This window comes from Euleptes europaea, chromosome 8, assembly GCF_029931775.1.
Source record: "Euleptes europaea isolate rEulEur1 chromosome 8, rEulEur1.hap1, whole genome shotgun sequence".
Lineage (NCBI taxonomy): Eukaryota > Metazoa > Chordata > Lepidosauria > Squamata > Sphaerodactylidae > Euleptes > Euleptes europaea.
The window spans coordinates 4,893,598-4,911,145 of NC_079319.1; the positions used below are offsets into that span (position 1 = coordinate 4,893,598).

At 47.2% G+C, this 17,548-nt stretch overlaps 1 protein-coding gene across 1 annotated transcript in view; it reads left to right on the top strand.

Moving 5' to 3' along the window:
- The window catches only part of TSNARE1 (t-SNARE domain containing 1), a 245,453-nt gene that overhangs the window by 167,564 nt on the left and 60,341 nt on the right, over positions 1 to 17,548 (top strand). Inside the window, exon 8 of the mRNA XM_056854638.1 lies at positions 13,913 to 13,985. Within this exon, the coding sequence (XP_056710616.1) occupies positions 13,913 to 13,985 (73 nt within the window). The remainder of the gene's footprint in view (positions 1 to 13,912; positions 13,986 to 17,548) is intronic.

The window sequence follows — 17,548 nt, forward strand, 5'->3', positions numbered from 1 at the left end:
CTCCTCTCTCAATGCTGATTTTTTTTTTAAACTGACCTTTAAAATGCCTATTCACAGTCCCAATGCAAGAGGAGAAAGTGGAAGAGGAAGGAGAAGGGGAGGCCAAAAGGAGCCGGAACCTCACTACGCATAGCATCCCACCAGGCCTGGGCCAGAACCAAGAAGGCCCTGGCCCTGGCCGAGGACAGCCGGATGCTTTTTGGGCCAGAGATCACCTTCTCATCCAGCACCTTGTTTTCCCTGCATTGGCCAAATAGTTGTCTCTGGGAAGCCCATAAGGAGGGTGTAAAGACAACAGCCTTCCCCTCCTTTACCCTAGCATTTGATATTACGAGGTAGAGTGCCTCTGAACATGGAGTTGCCATGTAGCCATCATGGTCCCTGGCCACAAATGGACCTGTCTTCTGCAAATCTCTCTAATCCCTTGGGGGAGGGGGGGAAATCTGCATCATGACTCTCCATCCTAAAATACTAATTGTGGGCTCATGCAGTCTCAGTTTGCCTTGAGGCTGTGCAGGGAATATCTGCATGGCAACATCTGCTCAAGTTCAGTAATCAAACCTGGCTCCTCAGCTCAGACGTTAGCTTTTTAAATAGGAACAAAACATGTGCCTTGTCTCCCTCCCCCCCCTACATAAAAATGATAACAGCAAAGAGAGGAGTTTAGTTTCAGTTACCAACATTGAGTAAATGATGAAGGGTTAAACCCCATCACCCTTCTCTGCACAGCCCCAAGGCAAATCAAGGCTGCACTAGCCTGCAGTTTGTATTTAATGCAGTCACTTCATTCCCCCCCCCATTCATAGAATCATAGAGTTGGAAGAGACCACCAGGGTCATCCAGTCCAACCCCTGCACAATGTAGAAAATTCACAAATACCTCTAACAGTTAGAGCGGTTCCTCATGTTGGAATATCTATCGTGGCGATATTCCGATATTTAGCAGAGTGCATTAAGCTTAGCTCACAGCAGAAGTTACACGTGCGTGCGTGGAAATAAAAGGAGCATCAGTCGTTTTGCTCTAATCAAACTAAAGATACATTTATTGCTGAAATACACTTTGGATAGGAAAGAACAAACAAGGGTCCCCTATCCTAATCTACCTTGCTAGTTCTCTAGGTATAAGAAATATCTGCCTTCCACTCCATCTTGGGGTGGGGAGGCCTGAGGACCGGAGCCCTCGGCTCTAGGTCTTGCTTGGATGAAGGGCAAAGGGGAAGAGAGAGAGGGGGGAAGTTTCCCTGGCAATATATCTCTAAACATCAAAGGGACAGGAAATGAGGGTGAGGTGTAACTAGAGATAACCTCCCGAGTCCTGTCTATCTACCAGACTCTCTGGTCAGCCCCCCCCCCCTCTAAATGTGCTGGCAAGTGACACCGTCCCAGAAGGGCATATTTTCCAACACCCCCTCTTGGTGTAACTTGACTCACTCTATCAAATTCATCTTTCTTGTGAGATCTTCAAATCTCACTCTTGCAAGTGGCTTGGTAAGGATATCTGCAGTCATCTCTTCTGTGGGACAGTGTTTCAGCGCAATAACTTTGTCTTTGTGCATCCCTCTTACCAAGTGGTACTTGACATCAATGTGTTTGGTTCGTTTGTTTGTTTGTGTCTTCTTGTATTGCTAGGGATATGCAACTCTGATTATCTTCATTCAGTGGAACAGGCTTCCTCGGGAGGTGGTGAGCTCTCCTTCCCTGGAGGTTTTTAAGCAGAGGCTAGATGGCCATCTCTCAGCAATTCTGATTCTATGACTTCAGGCAGATCATGCGAGGGAGGGCACCTTGGCCATCTTCTGGGCATGGAGTAGGGGTCGCTGGGTGAGTGTGTGGGAGGTAGTTGTGAATTTCCTGCATTGTGCAGGGGGTTGGACTAGATGGCCCTGGTGGTCCCTTCCAACTCTATGATTCTGTGACAGTTCAGGCTTGATTTGATCTATAACCCACTGATATTTGGGGGGAGGCAGTCCATGGCATCTGTAACACTCTCCTCCAACACCCCTTTTCATTTGCATTTTACCCATAGCCAAATTCTGAAGATCCTGAAACGTCTGCAGGCAATTCTAGGGAAATTTGGAATCTCAATAAAACCACCCTTTTTTCCCAGGGAGTGTTCTGCACGGCAAATGGCCTAACTGAGAGTGTGGCATTCTGAACCGAGATGTGTGATTGTATAGCCCTATGTGGTGTCCGTCAAATCGCTCCCGAGGATAGGAGTCCGTGACTCAGCAGGGTTGTTCCGAAGCCGCCGTGAAAGCATTTGGCAGCACACTTCGGTGCTTCCTAATAAGATGTGCCTCCTCATCATGAAACCACTCTGAACAATCGCCACTTACTGTCACGTCGCATGTTCAGCTTAAAGCCAGAAGCTGAGCATGGACTGAAGCCAGAACGACTTGTAGCTGTCTTGCCGCTCGCTGAATCAGTCCGTCTGGTCAAACTTGGCATGGCGGCTTGAAAAGAGATTGTGAAAGGGAATTGTTTGCCCTGTCAATCTCTTGCCCGAGGCCATCCTGACCTTTCTGTATTCCCCCTTCTGGGGTTTGTTTCTCCTGCTCATTTTAACTGGAAGAAGAAGAAGAAGAAGATTTGGTTTTTATATGCCGACTTTCTCCACCACTTAAGGGAGACTCAAACCGGCTTACAATCTCCTTCCCTTCCCCTCCCCACAACAGACACCCTGTGAGGTGGGTGGGGCTGAGAAAATGTGACTTGCCCAAGGTCACCCAGCTGGCTTCGTGTGTAGGAGCGGGGAAACACATCCAGTTCACCAGATTAGCTTCCACCGCTCATGTGGAGGAGTGGGGACTCAAACCCAGTTCTCCAGATCAGACTCCACTGCTCCAAGCCACCGCTCTTAACCACTACACCACGCTGGCTTCCAGGAGGTAACACCAGTCGTGACCTCAGGGATATAAAGCAGAAGTCGATGGAGCATTTTGGACAGGGTCCCAGGTGTGTTTTAATTACCTGGAATTTCAAAGTGGAGAGGGGGAATAAATCCGCTCATTCACGATGCAGGGACTGTGGGTGATTCCCCACTGGACAGAGTACGGAGTCTGTTCCCGAACCACAAAAGTTCATAAGGGTAAAGGTAGTCCCCTGTGCAAGCACCAGGTCATTCTTGACCCATGGGGTGATGTCACATCCCGACATTTACTAGGCAGACTTTGTTTACGGGGTGGTTTGCCATTGCCTTCCCCACTCGTCTACACTTTACCCCCAGCAAGCTGGGTACTCATTTTACCGACCTCGGAAGGATGGAAGGCTGAGTCAACCTTGAGCCAGCTTCCTGAAACCAACTTCCATCAGGATTGAACTCAGGTCATGAGGAGAGATTTGACCATAGTACTGCAGCTGACCACTGCGTGCCACGGGGCTCTACTACATAGCTAGAACAAAACTTGCACTAGGTGAATCTCTTCTTAAATTATTATTTAGCTTGTTATATGGTTGGCTGGGTTTGCTTACCTGGTTGGTATAATCCAGGAGTTCAGGAGGGCCTCTCCTGTCTTCACAACAGCCCTGCAATGTAGGTTAGGTGGAGAGAATGGCTAGCAGGGCTCCCCAGTTTCATGGCGGAGTGGGGATTTGAACCTGTCTTTCCTCTCTTAGGGTACTTTCACTCACGTTCACCCCCTGTCTGAATCGGTTGTTCCTTGGAGTTATGCATGAGCTTTCCATCCATTAGAGATGACCTCGCTGCCAGCCCTCGCAATGTCTGGGTCTTCCCATTCTTCTATTAACCGGACTATTCCCTCTCCCCTGAGCAAAGCCTGGGTGAAATCCCCATGCATAAGGCAAAGTGTGGGACAGGCAAGCTTGGTTTCTCTCACAGCCAGTTACAAAGCATCATGTCCAGAGGCGGGGATTCAAATGCTTCCTGCTTCCTCTGAGCTCTTTCTGAGCAGAAGAAAGGCTTTTTTAAACCGAGGCTTGGATTTCTCCCCCACACACACACATTTTCAGATTGCTCCATTTTTTTTATGTTGTTCTTAAAATGCTTTTTTAATGCAGCAATTGGGTTTTTTGGCGGTATCTCACAGAAAGCACTACAAGTTAGGGCTGTCAATTCGGTTCGGTCCGAACTGAAAATCAACCGAATTTCCCCTGATTCGTTGCTTTTCTGTTCGGACGGATCCGAACTCAAAACTGGCGGGCAACCGGGGGGGGGCGAATTCAGCGAGTTCGGGAGTTCGGGAATAAATTCGGCCAATTCGGCCGTCAGTAAGCAGCATAACCATCAGTAAGCAGCATTCTCCTCCCCCGGCCAATCGGTGGCCAAGCTGGGTCTTCTTCTGGCCAATCAGTCAGGATTGAGTACTGGAGGAATCAGCTGATGTGCGGCCGGCCGGGGAAAGAAAGAGAGAGAGGGAAATCCTCATGTGTGTGTGAGGGGGTGCTTGTGCACATTCGCTCCTTTCCGTGGCTGCAGGGGGCGCATTTTTGGGGTACCGACCCCAAACTTTCAGGGGATATTCAGACAGGTTTTCTTAAGAGACCACCCAAGTTTTGTAAACATTGGGTCAGGGGGTCCCGAGATATGGGCTCCTCCCCTTTTTCTTTCCATGGCTGCAGAGGGCGCATTTTTGGGTGTGCCGACCCCAAACTTTCAGCGGAGCATCAGACTAGGCTTCTTAAGATACCCCCCAAGTTTTGTAAACATTGGGTCAGGGGCCCCCGAGATATGGGCTCCACCCCTTTTTCCTCTCCCCCCTTTTCCATTTTCGTGGCTGCAGGGGGCGCTTTTTTGGGGGTGCAGCCGCCAAACTTTTGTCATAGCTTCAGAGAATCCCTCTTAAGAGACCACCCAAGTTTTGTAAAGATGGGTTCAGTGGGGGCTGAAATATTGGCTCCCCCCCTTTTCTCTTTCCATGGCTGCAGGGGGCGCATTTTTGGGTGTGCCGACCCCAGACTTTCAGCGGAGCCTCAGTCAAGGCTTTTTAAGAGACCACCCAAGTTTTGTAAACATTGAGTCAGGGCCCCCCGAGATATGGGCTTTCCCCTTTTCCCTATTGGGATGAATGGATCACCCTCGAGAGATGCATACATATGGATCTTATATTGGATACAAATGGAATCATATTGGATTACCCAGCCTCCCAGCCCCTCCTGCTGGAACAGAAGACAGCCACAGTAAGACCCCTTTGGGGGCTTTAATCTATATTTTTTTCTTTTCTGTGTGTGTGTGGGGGGGGGGAAAGCAGAGTCTGTGTGTGTGTGTGGGGAGGGAGCAGTTTCTGTGGGTGGGGGGGGGAGCCAAAGGGGGCTTTTGCCGGTTCTGCCTGGGGTGTGTGTTCCCCCTCCAGTCTCTCTCTCCCTGGTTTGAGGGGGGGCTTCATTTTTATTCTTCAGGTTTTTCCTCATTCATAAGATCAGTTAGGTTATTTTGATGCTTGCTCAAAACTGGTTTTCAAATGGTGACTTAAAGAATGCATCTGCCTGGTCCCAAGTCCAATGCAAAAGGAGACATTCCACCCCCTCCTGCTCATTATGCATAGCTAGCTGCCTCTGTCCCTTTCCATGGTATGCAAACTCCCAGGTGTCAGGTGTTGCTTTGCACTGTTGCAAAGGTGTTGCATTGCGTGCTTGTGTTGCTTTGCAGTTGTATTGTTTTGCAAAATTCTTCACACCTGCCCCGCCCTTTGCATGTTTGCAAAGGGGTTGCTCTGCAGTTGTGTTGCTTTGCAAAGTTCTTAGCACCTGCCCCGCCCTTGCTCTCCTCAGCTGTTTGTCGGCCGGGAGCTTTGTGCGTGGGCGGCAAGCTCTGCGGAGAGATACACATTAAGGGTGGGGGGGGCCCTTTCAGGGCCCATATCTCAGCCCCCCCTGACCCAATCTTTACAAAACTTGGGGAGTCTTTCAATATACGTCCTTTGAAGCTCTGCTGAAAGTTTGGGACCTCTAAGCCCAAAAATGCCCCCCCCAGAGCCGCGGAAAGGCGCGGTTGTGTTTTTAATGGCTTTATTCGGCCGATTTTTTTTTCCGAACTTTGAATTCCCGCCGAATTGAACGGATCCGAAGTGGGGGAGTTCGGACTTCGGCACGTACCGAACCCACAAGGGCCAAATTCGGCCGAATCCGAACTGTACCGAATTTTTTTTTTTGACAGCCCTACTACAAGTTAGCCAATTACAAAGCAGCATTTAAAGGGGTGGGAACTTGATATGAGCTTGGGAGACTGCTGGTGCATAGATTCCCAACAGGAAGGTGTGGTTCCAGCGAGCAACAAACCTCAGGTAAAACTCCTGTGCATAAACGACATTAGTCTGACCACTACATCACACAGAAACATTCTCATGTGTAAGTTAAAATGAAATAAAACCTTTCTCTCTTTGTCACAATGTGAGCTTCTCTGTCTTTGTTCCCTGTCCTTTACAATCCACACAGTTGGTGTTTCCTTCCCCCCCCTTTTTTTCTTTCCAGGACTTTTAAAAAAAATGCTATATTTAGCCATGGCCCACAGGTTCCCCTGGAATTATCATTGGTCCATATTGTGCAATTTTAACCAGCGTGCTCCGTTATCTCAAAGGGTCTTAATGAGCTCTGAATCTCTGTGATCTCCAAATCACAGCGAGTCCAGTTCACCTTCTCAACGTTGACAACAGAATCAGATCACACAATTTCTTTATGATTAATTAACCTGCAAGTTACAGGGCTGGGGATCCTGAATCTTCAGCATGTTGTGTCCAGAATCTGTAGGCTGCCTCCGCTGGGAGCCGCATCCAACATTTCGGCTCTGCGCTTTCAAATATGAATTGTGTGTACCCAGCGGCTGAAGCTACCTGGACCGACAAAGTGGGGAGTCTTCGACAATTATTGTTCGAGAGCCTGGCTGACTTTATTGCCAGTTCTCTGGAGAACCGCCTTGTCCTGAAGTCTGCCTTACATACAACTCACTCTCTTTTCCCAATACAGATGCCAGCTCCAGGTAGAGAAATCCCTGGAGATTTGGAGGTAGAACCTGGGAAGAGCAGGATTGGGGAAGGGAGGGATCTCAGAGCAGTGGACTCTAGTCTGGAGACCCAGGTTTGATTCCCCACTCCTCCACATGAGCAGCAGACACTAATCTGGTGAACTGGGTTGGTTTCCCCACTCCTACACACAAAGCCAGCTGGGTGACCTTGGGCTAGTCACAGCTTTTCGGGGTCTCTCAGTCCCACGCACCTCTCAGGGTGTCTTTTGTGGGGAGGGGAAGGGAAGGTGATTGTAAACCGGATTGATTCTTCCTTAAGTGGTAGAGATTTCCAGGGTATAAGTTTTGCCCTCTGTGTTGGCATATACGTACTTTATGCCAATACCTCAGACACCTTGTTGATCTTTAATCTGCTCCTGGACTCGAATCGAGCTCTTCTCATGCAAATGTATGACTCCCTCATTTAGATCAGCTGCATATATAACTTGGATATCATCTCATCAAGCTCAAGGTCAGAGATTAGATTTGGCGCAGTCATTTATCCTACTTATTTAACAGAGTGTCTTTTTCCAAGACTCTGATGTGTGCTAAAGAGGCCTGCCGAAGTTCAAGTTGGTATATTTTGCAAAAATCACGTCTCTGCAAAGTGGCGTTCAATGGTCAGGTATGGGCACATATGAGGCAGTTATAATTGAACTGGTTTCCCCCAACCACCCCGGTGAGTGTTTAGGTTGTGTGTTTTTTTAATCCACCCTGAGCCTTTCAAAAGGATCTGAATAGAATTTGGATTAAATCAATAAATGTGCCGTTAACAATGGAGCTGGTTTGCTGCCCCTGCTTTGGAGCTGAAAAAATAATTCAAAATCCCGAAGCAGTAGCATCAAACTTACAGACCTGCACAAAACTGAATTCAGGTTTATCTCTTCAAAATGCTGAAGAGACACACAGAGACCCGATAGCCTTTAATAAAAGAAGTGCGCTCGAAACCGAATGACAAATTCTTTGACAGGGCTGTCTTTTGCCAAACTCTTAGGAAGATGCAACTCAAGTTTGTGCTAGGAAGAAGAAGAGTTGGTTTTTATATGCCAGCTTTCTCTACCACTTAAGGGAGACTCAAACCGGCTTACAATCACCTTCCCCTCCCCACAACAGACACCCTGTGTGGTAGGTGAGGCTGAGAGAGTGTGACTAGCCCAAGGTCACCCAACTAGCTTCATGTGTAGGAGTGGTGAAACATACCCAGTTCACCAGCTTAGCCTCTGCAGCTCATGTGGAGGAGTGGAGAATCAAACCCGGTTCTCCAGATCAGATCACCCCTCCAAACCACCGCTCTTAACTACTACACTACGCTGGCTCTCGTAATCATGTTACTTTTCTACCTATTTTGATTCCTCCCTTATTCCAGGGATCTCAGGGTGCCCTGTGTGGTTCTCCCCATTCAGTTGAGTCATCACAACAGCCCTAAGAGGTAGGCAAAGGTAAACAAGAAAGCATCTGGTCCCCAGCCCAAAGAGTGTCGGGCTGGCCTCGGCCAGGGCCTTTTCTGCCCTGGCCCCTGTCTGGTGGTCTCTCTAATGAGACCAGGGCTCTGAGGGACCTTAAGGAGTTCCACAGGGCCTGCAAGACAGGTGTTCCACCAGGCTTATGGTTGAGGTCAACTACAGTCTTTCCATCAACACTGGCCTCCTTATCTCCCCCCCCCAACTTTTTTATAGCTGTTATTGAATAACTGTTATTATGTTGGGGAGCTCTGACAGCTAGGGTTGCCAACCTCCAGATGCTAGCTGGAGATCTCCTGCTGTTACAGCTGATCTCCAGCCAATAGAGGTCAGTTGTCCTGGAGAAAATGGCCGCTTTGGTAATTGGACTCTATGGCAATGAAGTCCCTCCCCTCCCCAAACCCCACCCTCCTCAGGCTCTGCCCCAAAAACCTCCCACCGGTGGCAAAGAGGGACCTGGCAACCCTACTGACTGACTGCTGTCTCTACTGTGGCCTCTATGTCATAATAAGTGCGCCAGATGTCTTGTTTTTGATATTTTGGTATTTTTGATCTTTTGTTACTTGATATTTTCATGGTTTTATGGGGCTTGTTTATTTATGAGTATTTTTTTTAATGACTTATTGTGATGTTATTGTAATTGTGATTTAAGATTATGTGAGCTGCCCTGAGCCCAGCTTTTTCTTGGGAGGGTGGGATACAAGTTTAATAAAAGAAAATAAATAAGTAAAGATCACCCAGCGAGTTTCATGAACGACCAGGGATTTAAACGAGCTATTTCCCCATCCTAGTTCAAAATTCTAACCACTGCAATGCATTGGCTCTGTTTCTGCCAAAAGGCAGAGGCCAAAATATTCGTAAATTCCCAGGAACTTTCTTGCTGCCTCTCTTGGTAAAGTTAAAGGTAGTCCCCTGTGCAAGCACCAAGTCATTCCTGACCCATGGGGTGACGTCACATCCCGACATTTACTAGGCAGACTTTGTTTACGGGGTGGTTTGCCATTGCCTTCCCCACTCGTCTACACTTTACCCCCCGCAAGCTGGGTCCTCATTTTACCGACCTCGGAAGGATGGAAGGCTGAGTCAACCTTTAGCCGGCTGCCGGAAACCAACTTCCTTTGGGATCGAACTCAGGTCATGAGCAGAGCTTTTGACTGCCGTACTGCAGCTTACCTCTCTGCACCACGGGCCTCTCTCAACAGGCCTCATTTCCCTTCAAGATGGCCTGCAGGGACCTGTCCGGGGGAAAGTCTAATCTCATGAGATCTTGGAAGCTAAGCCTGAACAGCCCTGGTGAGTACTTGGATGGGAGACCACCAAGGAAGTTCAGGGTCGCTACGCAGAGGCAGGAAAGGGAGAACCACCTCTGGACATCTCTTGGCTTGAAAACCCCATGAGGGGTTGCCATAAATCAGCTGTGACTTAACGGCACTTTCCACCACAGTGGATTACAGGTTGTCGACTCTCATTGGATGAGAGGGATTGTGACATCATCACATTACTTGTTCCACACCCCTCCACCTCTTCTTGAGTGTAGCTAACTGATACAAAAGGGAAGAGCTATGCACATGGACACGCATGAAGCTGCCTTATACTGAATCAGACCCTTGGCCCATCAAAGTCAGTATTGTCTACTCAGACCGGCAGCGGCTCTCCAGGGTCTCAGGCAGAGGTCTTTCACATCACCTACCGCCTGGTCCTTTCAACTGCAGGGGATTGAACCTGCAACCTTCTGCATGCCAAGCAGACTCTCTGCCACTGAGCCACAGGCCCTCCCACCTCCCAGAGATGCTCCAGCTAAATATATGTTTTTTTCCCTTCTCACCTAAAACACAATGGGTTTCAATGAAGTCACTTTACACATGCAGCTGAGAAGTGCGCAATATTTACTAGCTAGGTTCATGCTCCAGCCAGAGGTTGCAATCAGCACAAGTGACCCATTACAAACCATTTGTTTGTATTCAAGTGATTCACATCATGCAAGCCCCCCTCCCCGTTTTCAGTGCACATTCACATACTTGTTTCCCACGGTTTCTCCTTCTCCCTCTCTGCTGCCGCTGCTACCTCCACCTCTTCTGTTTGTCACCTTTTTTATAAGTCCTTAAAAGGTTTACATTTCACAACGAGACATTTACAGAAACACTTTACGCGTAATACTACAAATAGTGATATTGCCCTGATCTAGATGGTCCAGGCTATCCTGCTCACATCAGATCTCAGAAGCCCAGTAGTAGTAGTAGTAGTAGAAGGAGGAGCAGGAGCAGGAGGAGGAGTTTTTTATATGCTGACTTTCTCTACCAATTAGAATCATAGAGTTGGAAGGGACCACCAGGGTCATCTAGTCCAACCCCCTGCACAATGCAGGAAATTCACCACTAGCTCCCCCACACACACACCCAATGACCCCTGTACTTCACATCATCTACTTGCCTAGTCCCTTTAACTGGAGAGGCCGGGGATTGAACCTGGGACCTCATGCATGCCAAGCAGATGCCCTGCCACTGAGCCACGGCCCTTCCCACAATCCTCCTTGCACACCAGGATGCTGCCTTTCTATATTCAGCTGTTTATTATAATAAACCTACTGTTTTTAGACCTCTACTCCTTCATTCTATTGCCTCCTTGTTACCTAGTGTGTAGCTCTTAAATTCTTGACATCACAAATTCAAAGTATCTCAGTTGGCAGGGTGGAGAAAGACCTCTCTCTTTAGCTGAGACATATGACAGTCTTCTTTGTATCAGGAAGGGGTCATAGCTTGCTTCTGAAACTATATATTTGTGGGGAGGGCTGTGGCTCAGTGGTAGAGCATTTTGCCTGGCATGTAGGAGGCCCCAGGTTCAATCCCCTGGAGAGCCTCTGCTGGTCTGAATAGACAATACTGGCTTTGATGGACTAAGGGCCTGATTCAGTACATGGCAACTTCATGTGTGTTCATGTGATAGCTACTGTGGTACAGTCAGACTTGTATCTGGGAGACCTGACCATTTTCTCCAGGTGAATCGATCTCAGTCTCCTGGAGATCAGTTGTAATAGTGGGAGATCTCCAGCTACCACCTGGAGGTTGGCAACACCACTTGGAGAGCAGCTGACAGTCAAAGGAAACACTCCTGGGTTTGATGGGAAAGAGAAGACCTCGTCATGTGTCCAGTCAGTGCCTCTTAAAAGTGTGTCACTTTCCCCCGATCATAATGTGATACTTTTTTTATTAGTGTTACTAAAACTTTGTTCCCTAATCAGGAGTTACGAATATTAGCATAAATAATTAAAGGTCGATTCTATCAGAGACAAAAAAAAAGAGTCAGCTATATTTATGGGATGTTACGCATTCCTTTGTTCTCTTTTCACTCCTTCCTTCTTCCTTGCGCTGTTTCCCCCCCCCCTTTCTTTCCTGGATTTGTTCACTGGCTCTGTGTATTCAGTAATTCACAATGGCTCTCTCTGGCTTTATTACAAATTAATGAGATTCTTACTGCATTACATAATTAAGTACCAGGGTATTCACAGCCGCATAATGAACTCTCCCCAAAAGAACATAGATCCACTTGGCACTTCTTATGAATTCATTGCAGGAGTCAGTTTGGCTGTCCGAGCAGCAGGAAGGGAATGATCAAGGCACACAGACGCCGCGGGTTCTAATCCCCGATAGTCCCACAGTTAAAAAGGAAACGGGTGTCGTGCAGTTTAATATGCAAGCAAATGGTTCTCCAGGGGAATTTCTGTAACCTAGCTAGGGAAAAGAGCCTCTTCCAGGGAAGTGCCAGTTCAGGAAGATGGAGAATTATTTTGTCAGTCCGCACAATCCATCATATCTAGTGTGGTCTTGTGAATTCCACACTGGGGATTGCTTTAGTTGGAAAATGTATATGCTGCCTTTCCAGAGACCTGCGAGAAGGGGCCTCACAAGATAAGAGCAGTACAATGGTGAAATTATAAAACCACAAGCATAAACATTATCACTACATAAAACAGCATGACTAAACTGAGGCTGACGTACTTTGGACATATTATGAGAAGACAAGAGTCACTAGAAAAGACAATCATGCTAGGAAAAGTTGAAGGGAGCAGGAAAAGAGGAAGACCCAACAAGAGATGGATTGTCTCTATAAAGGAAGCCATGGCCCTCAGTTTGCAAGATCTGAGCAAGGCTGTTAAGGATAGGACACTTTGGAGGACATTGATTCATAGGGTCGCCATGAGTTGGAAACAACTTGACGGCATCAGTTCTTGTAGGTTATCCAGGCTGTATGACCGTGGTCTTGGTATTTTATTTCCTGACGTTTCGCCAGCAGCTGTGGCAGGCATCTTCAGAGGAGTAACACTGAAGGACAGTGCTGCTGGTGAAACGTCAGGAAAGAAAATACCAAGACCACGGTCACGCAGCCCGGATAACCTACAAGAATTGATGAACTCTGACCGTGAAAGCCTTCGACAATATTTTGACTTGACGGCATTTCACACACAACACACACAACAGCAATAAGAAAAGCCATACTGGATCAAACCAAGGTCCATCAAGTCCAGCAGTCTGTTCACACCGTGGCCAACCAGGTGCCTCTACGAAGCCCACAAACAAGGCGACTGCAGCAGCGTTATCCCGCCTATGTACCACAGCACCTAATATAATAGCCATGCTCCTCTGATCCTGGAGAGAATATCCAGTTGCCAAAGCGGCCATTTACTCCAGGTGAACTGATCTCCATCAGCTGGAGATCTGTTGTAATAGCAGGAGATCCACAAACCCCGCCCTCCTTAGGCTCCACCCCAAAAAACTCCCATGGGTGGAGAAGAGGGACCTGGCAACCCTAAGTATGAACCTGAGATAGTTGTTACTGAAGAGAGGAGTTGTTACTAAAAATGTCTCCTGTGGCACAACTCAAAGCAAAATGGGAGGTTCTTCTGTAGGTAAAAGCATCTATGAAATTTGGGGCGGGGAGGAGCACAGTTACTTTGTATAAACCTAATTTTTCATGGATGTTCCTCAGACCTTCATTTTTTTGAAACAGGTCAAGAAAGTAAAAAAAAAAAAACTTAGGCCTTTTAATCTATGAACAGTTTTCTCCTGAAGAACACTTCCTGCTCAGACAAACAACTAGGATTGTCATTAGGTAATTCCTGGAGATTTGGGGGGTAGGGCCTGGGGAAGGTGGGCCTTGAGAATGGGAGGGACAACAGCAGGGTCTAACGCCAAAGAATCCCATCTCCAAAGCTGCCATTTTCTCAATGCAGCCATTTTTCAAAGCAGGGGAACTGATCTCTGCTGTCTGGAGATCAGTCATCACTCCGAGAGATCTCCAGACCCCACCTGGAGGTTGGCAACCCTGCTTCAAATTCATCGTGACCTTTGCATTAGACAAAAATTGGCCCTCACCTGTTCATAGGCAGGTAAAAGTCCTGGCAGAGGTTTCATCAGCCCTGTTTAGATACTTGTTTTGCGGACCTGGTATGGTCTGATTATACCAAATATTCATACTCTTTATCTGTTCTTTTTCTTTTCCAGAGCGACATGCTGGATGTTAACCAAATCATAAAGGACCTGGCTTCCATGGTGTATGAGCAGGGAGACACAATAGGTAGGCATCAACCTATAGATCTTTTCCCCAACTTTTTTTTGTGGGGGGCTTAGAATCATAGAGTTGGAAGGAGTCATACAGGCCATCTAGTCCAACCCCCTGCTCAATGCAGAGTCAGCCTAGAGCATCCCTGACAAGTGTTTGTCCAGCCGCTGCTTAAAGGCTGGCAGTGAGGGGGAGCTCACCACCTCCCTAGGCAGCTAGTTCTACTGCTGAACTACTTTTACTGTACATCATAGAATCATAGAGTTGGACGAGACCACCAGGGTCATCTAGTCCAACCCCCTGCACAATGCAGGAAATTCACAACTACCTCCCTCACACACCCCTGTGACCCATACTCCATGCCCAGAAGATGGCCAAGATGCCCTCCCTCTCATCATCTGCCTAAGGTCACAGAATCAGCCTTGCTGACAGATGGTCGTCTAGCCTCTGCTTAAAAACCTCCAGGGAAGGAGAGCTCACCACCTCCCGAGGAAGCCTGTTCCACTGAGGAATCGCTCTAACTGTACATCTCAGTGGGCTGTACCCTAAGGGGACCTAGTTGTCACAAGCAACTGATGTGGTGGTGATCGTCTATCCATTCTGTACCACTTGATAGAAGTTGGCATTCTTAGGATTGAATGTTCCTCCAAACCTGCATCTGCCTGAAGCACCTGTCAGCATCAACAACTGCTGCAGGCAATTGGAGGCATCTAAAAAGGTGTCCTGCTGAATCAGACTGGTACTCTGCGTAGTCCAGCATCCTGCTCCACATCATGGCTAATCACTTGTTCTGGAGGGCCAACAAACAGTGAATACAGGTGCAAGCTTCCCTCGATATTGGTACCCAGCACTGGCATTTAAAGCTTTACTGCCTCTTGATAAAGAGATTGCATTTCATGTACTGGCTGGAACCACGTACAAGAACACGATGGGTAGCCGTGTCAGTCTGTCTGTAGCGGTAGAAAAGAGCAAGAGTCCAGTAGCACCTTAAGGACTAACAAAATTTCTGGCAGGGTGTGAGCTTTTGTGAGTCACAGCTCACTCCTTCAGATGATTGTAGCTGTCTCTGAACAAGTGAGCTGTGACTCACAAAAGCTCATGCCCTGCCAGAAATTTTGTTAGGTTTTTCATGCATGGGTGCTTCACTCGCCATCATCCCTCCGACAACTTCGGGTCTTTATGTTGATTATGCATGCTGTTTCTGACCATCAGAGGTCGCCTCGCTCTCCCCCTGCCTTTCCCCACTCTTTTAGAGACCTGTTTTATCTCGAATTTGAAAATGCGGGCAAAATGAGGAGAAACACAAGGAGAGAGCGAGGCAACCTCTGACAGTTGGAAACGGCATGCATAATCAACACAAAGACCCAGAGTTGTCAGAGGGGTGACCACGAGGGAAACAGCCATACATAGAAGACCTTAGTCTTTGAGGTGAACACATGAAGCTGCCTTCTACTGAATCAGATTGTTGGTCCATTAAAGTCAGTATTGTCTACTCTGACCAGCAGTGGCTCTCCAGGGTCTCAGGCAGAGGTCTTTCGCATCACCTACTTGCCTAGCCCCTTTAACTGGAGAGCATCACCTACTTGCCTAGCCCCTTTAACTGGAGATGCCGGGGATTGAACCTGGGACCTTCTGCATGCCAAGCAGATGCTCTACCACTGAGCCATGGCCCCTCAGCTATGGAACACATGCTTTTTTCTGCATGTACAAGAAGAAAGAGAAGGTGATAGTATCCTAGATCTCCAGTCTTCTTTATTTTGTGGGGATGCAAGTTTCCATCTCAAAGGGTGCAAAATATTTTGCAGTGTCCCCCCTGACAAAACTCTGCCTGCCACACTTCTGTGCATATTTCACAGACATTGTCCCTCTGATTTCATAGAAACAGCAAATACTCACAGAAACACACTCTGTGCACTTTGAGTATTTTTACTTAATGGGCGTCATTAGAATGCAGTCCTAGTCAATTAGGGAGCACACAGTGAACGTGATCATCAAGGAATAAACCCACACACCCAATCAGATTGGGCCAGGTAATAAACTTGGTGAATATTACTGTATTTCACACATTATTTTTTTCTTCCTTTCTGCCCTATTACCTAGATTTACACAAATTAAAAAATAACCATATAAATGTTTCCCCCCAGAAATCTCTCCTTCCCTGCAGACACATTTCGAGTGCCTCTAATATTGCCAAAAGTGGTTGATGTTTTCCAGAAATGTGAAAATGTACATAAATCAGCTGCACAGATTAGACTAGCTCTGTATATAATTGTTACTTCTCCCCCATATCTGAAACAATAGTTTCACTTTGGGAAATAAAAATCCCAGGGGTATCTATGCTTATAAACGAACAATCAGGAGACTCGCAAGAATTTGCGGGGAGCTTCTAATTTTCCCTGTCTTCTCCCCCTGCCGGCCCGTCTTGTATTGACAGAAACCAAGCCTTGAAAGCTGACTATACTGTGTGGTTGCCTAGCAATGGCTACAGAGGGCATTTGTTTCTTAAAGCTACAGGCACTGCTTCTATTATTTTGGGGGTTTAACCTCCCCTTTTTAAATATTTTCTGAAAACCTGAGACACTGTTCCGGTTTGTAGAAAGATCAGTCTTGTCTGTTCATGGTTCCAATCTCCAGATTTAAGTATCCACAGATTTGGCCCCATTTAGTATTAGATATTTTGATAGGGATCAGTGTATGCCAGTGCTGGAATCCGAGCTGATCTGCAAACTGAAATATCAGAAAAGCATGTCTTCATGAAAACGACACATCTGTTTTTGGCGATAAAGACCTTGAATGGGCCATGTCACATCTCAGCTATCTTTGAAAATAACATGGGAAATTCCTCGCCTTTATTGTTGCTGTCCCCCGCGGTGATTGATTGCTTGAGATACCCGCTTCTGTCGCCTTACAAGACCCTTCTAGTCAAGGCAGTCCTGAGCTGCATAGGTTGATCTGTAGAGAAGCAAGAAGCATTTTTTTTTTTCAAAAGCCTGCTAGGAAAGATGACCTTTGGTCCTTGAAAAATATCCCAAGAAGGAGACGCCATAAATGCCTTCTCATCTACGGAAGCCAACACTGTCACAGACCCAGTCTGAAGACCGGCGGGGCTTTTCAACACTGAAACTCCTGCCCCGTGATGGACATGGAGGAAGCTCAAGATGACATCGGGACCAATTTGGCGATGTCTTTGCTTGGCAGTGCTTTTTGCCTGAAATTTAACTTCTCACATTTGCTCAGGCTTCAGGAGACATATCAGACGTGAAGGCCTCGAGTTGCATGACAACAGACATCAGTTAGTTCTGGGAACCTTGTGGAGGCATCCTTCGCAGCTAGATTCCTTTTTTGTGGAATTGGCCATGTTGTGCAGGGAATCGGTACAAAAAAGGATGTCCGCGTATTTGAAATGGGGATCGTTCTCCCCCACTCCCTTGCATTTATACTGCTGGCAACGTTTGTAGATCGGTTTCTTTCCAGTAAAATCCCCCCTTTGATCGAAACCAGTCACTGAAGCAAGTTGTCTCTTGGGTAAAGGTCTGCAAACCTCACATTTTGATTTGTTTGATATTTAAGCTACATCC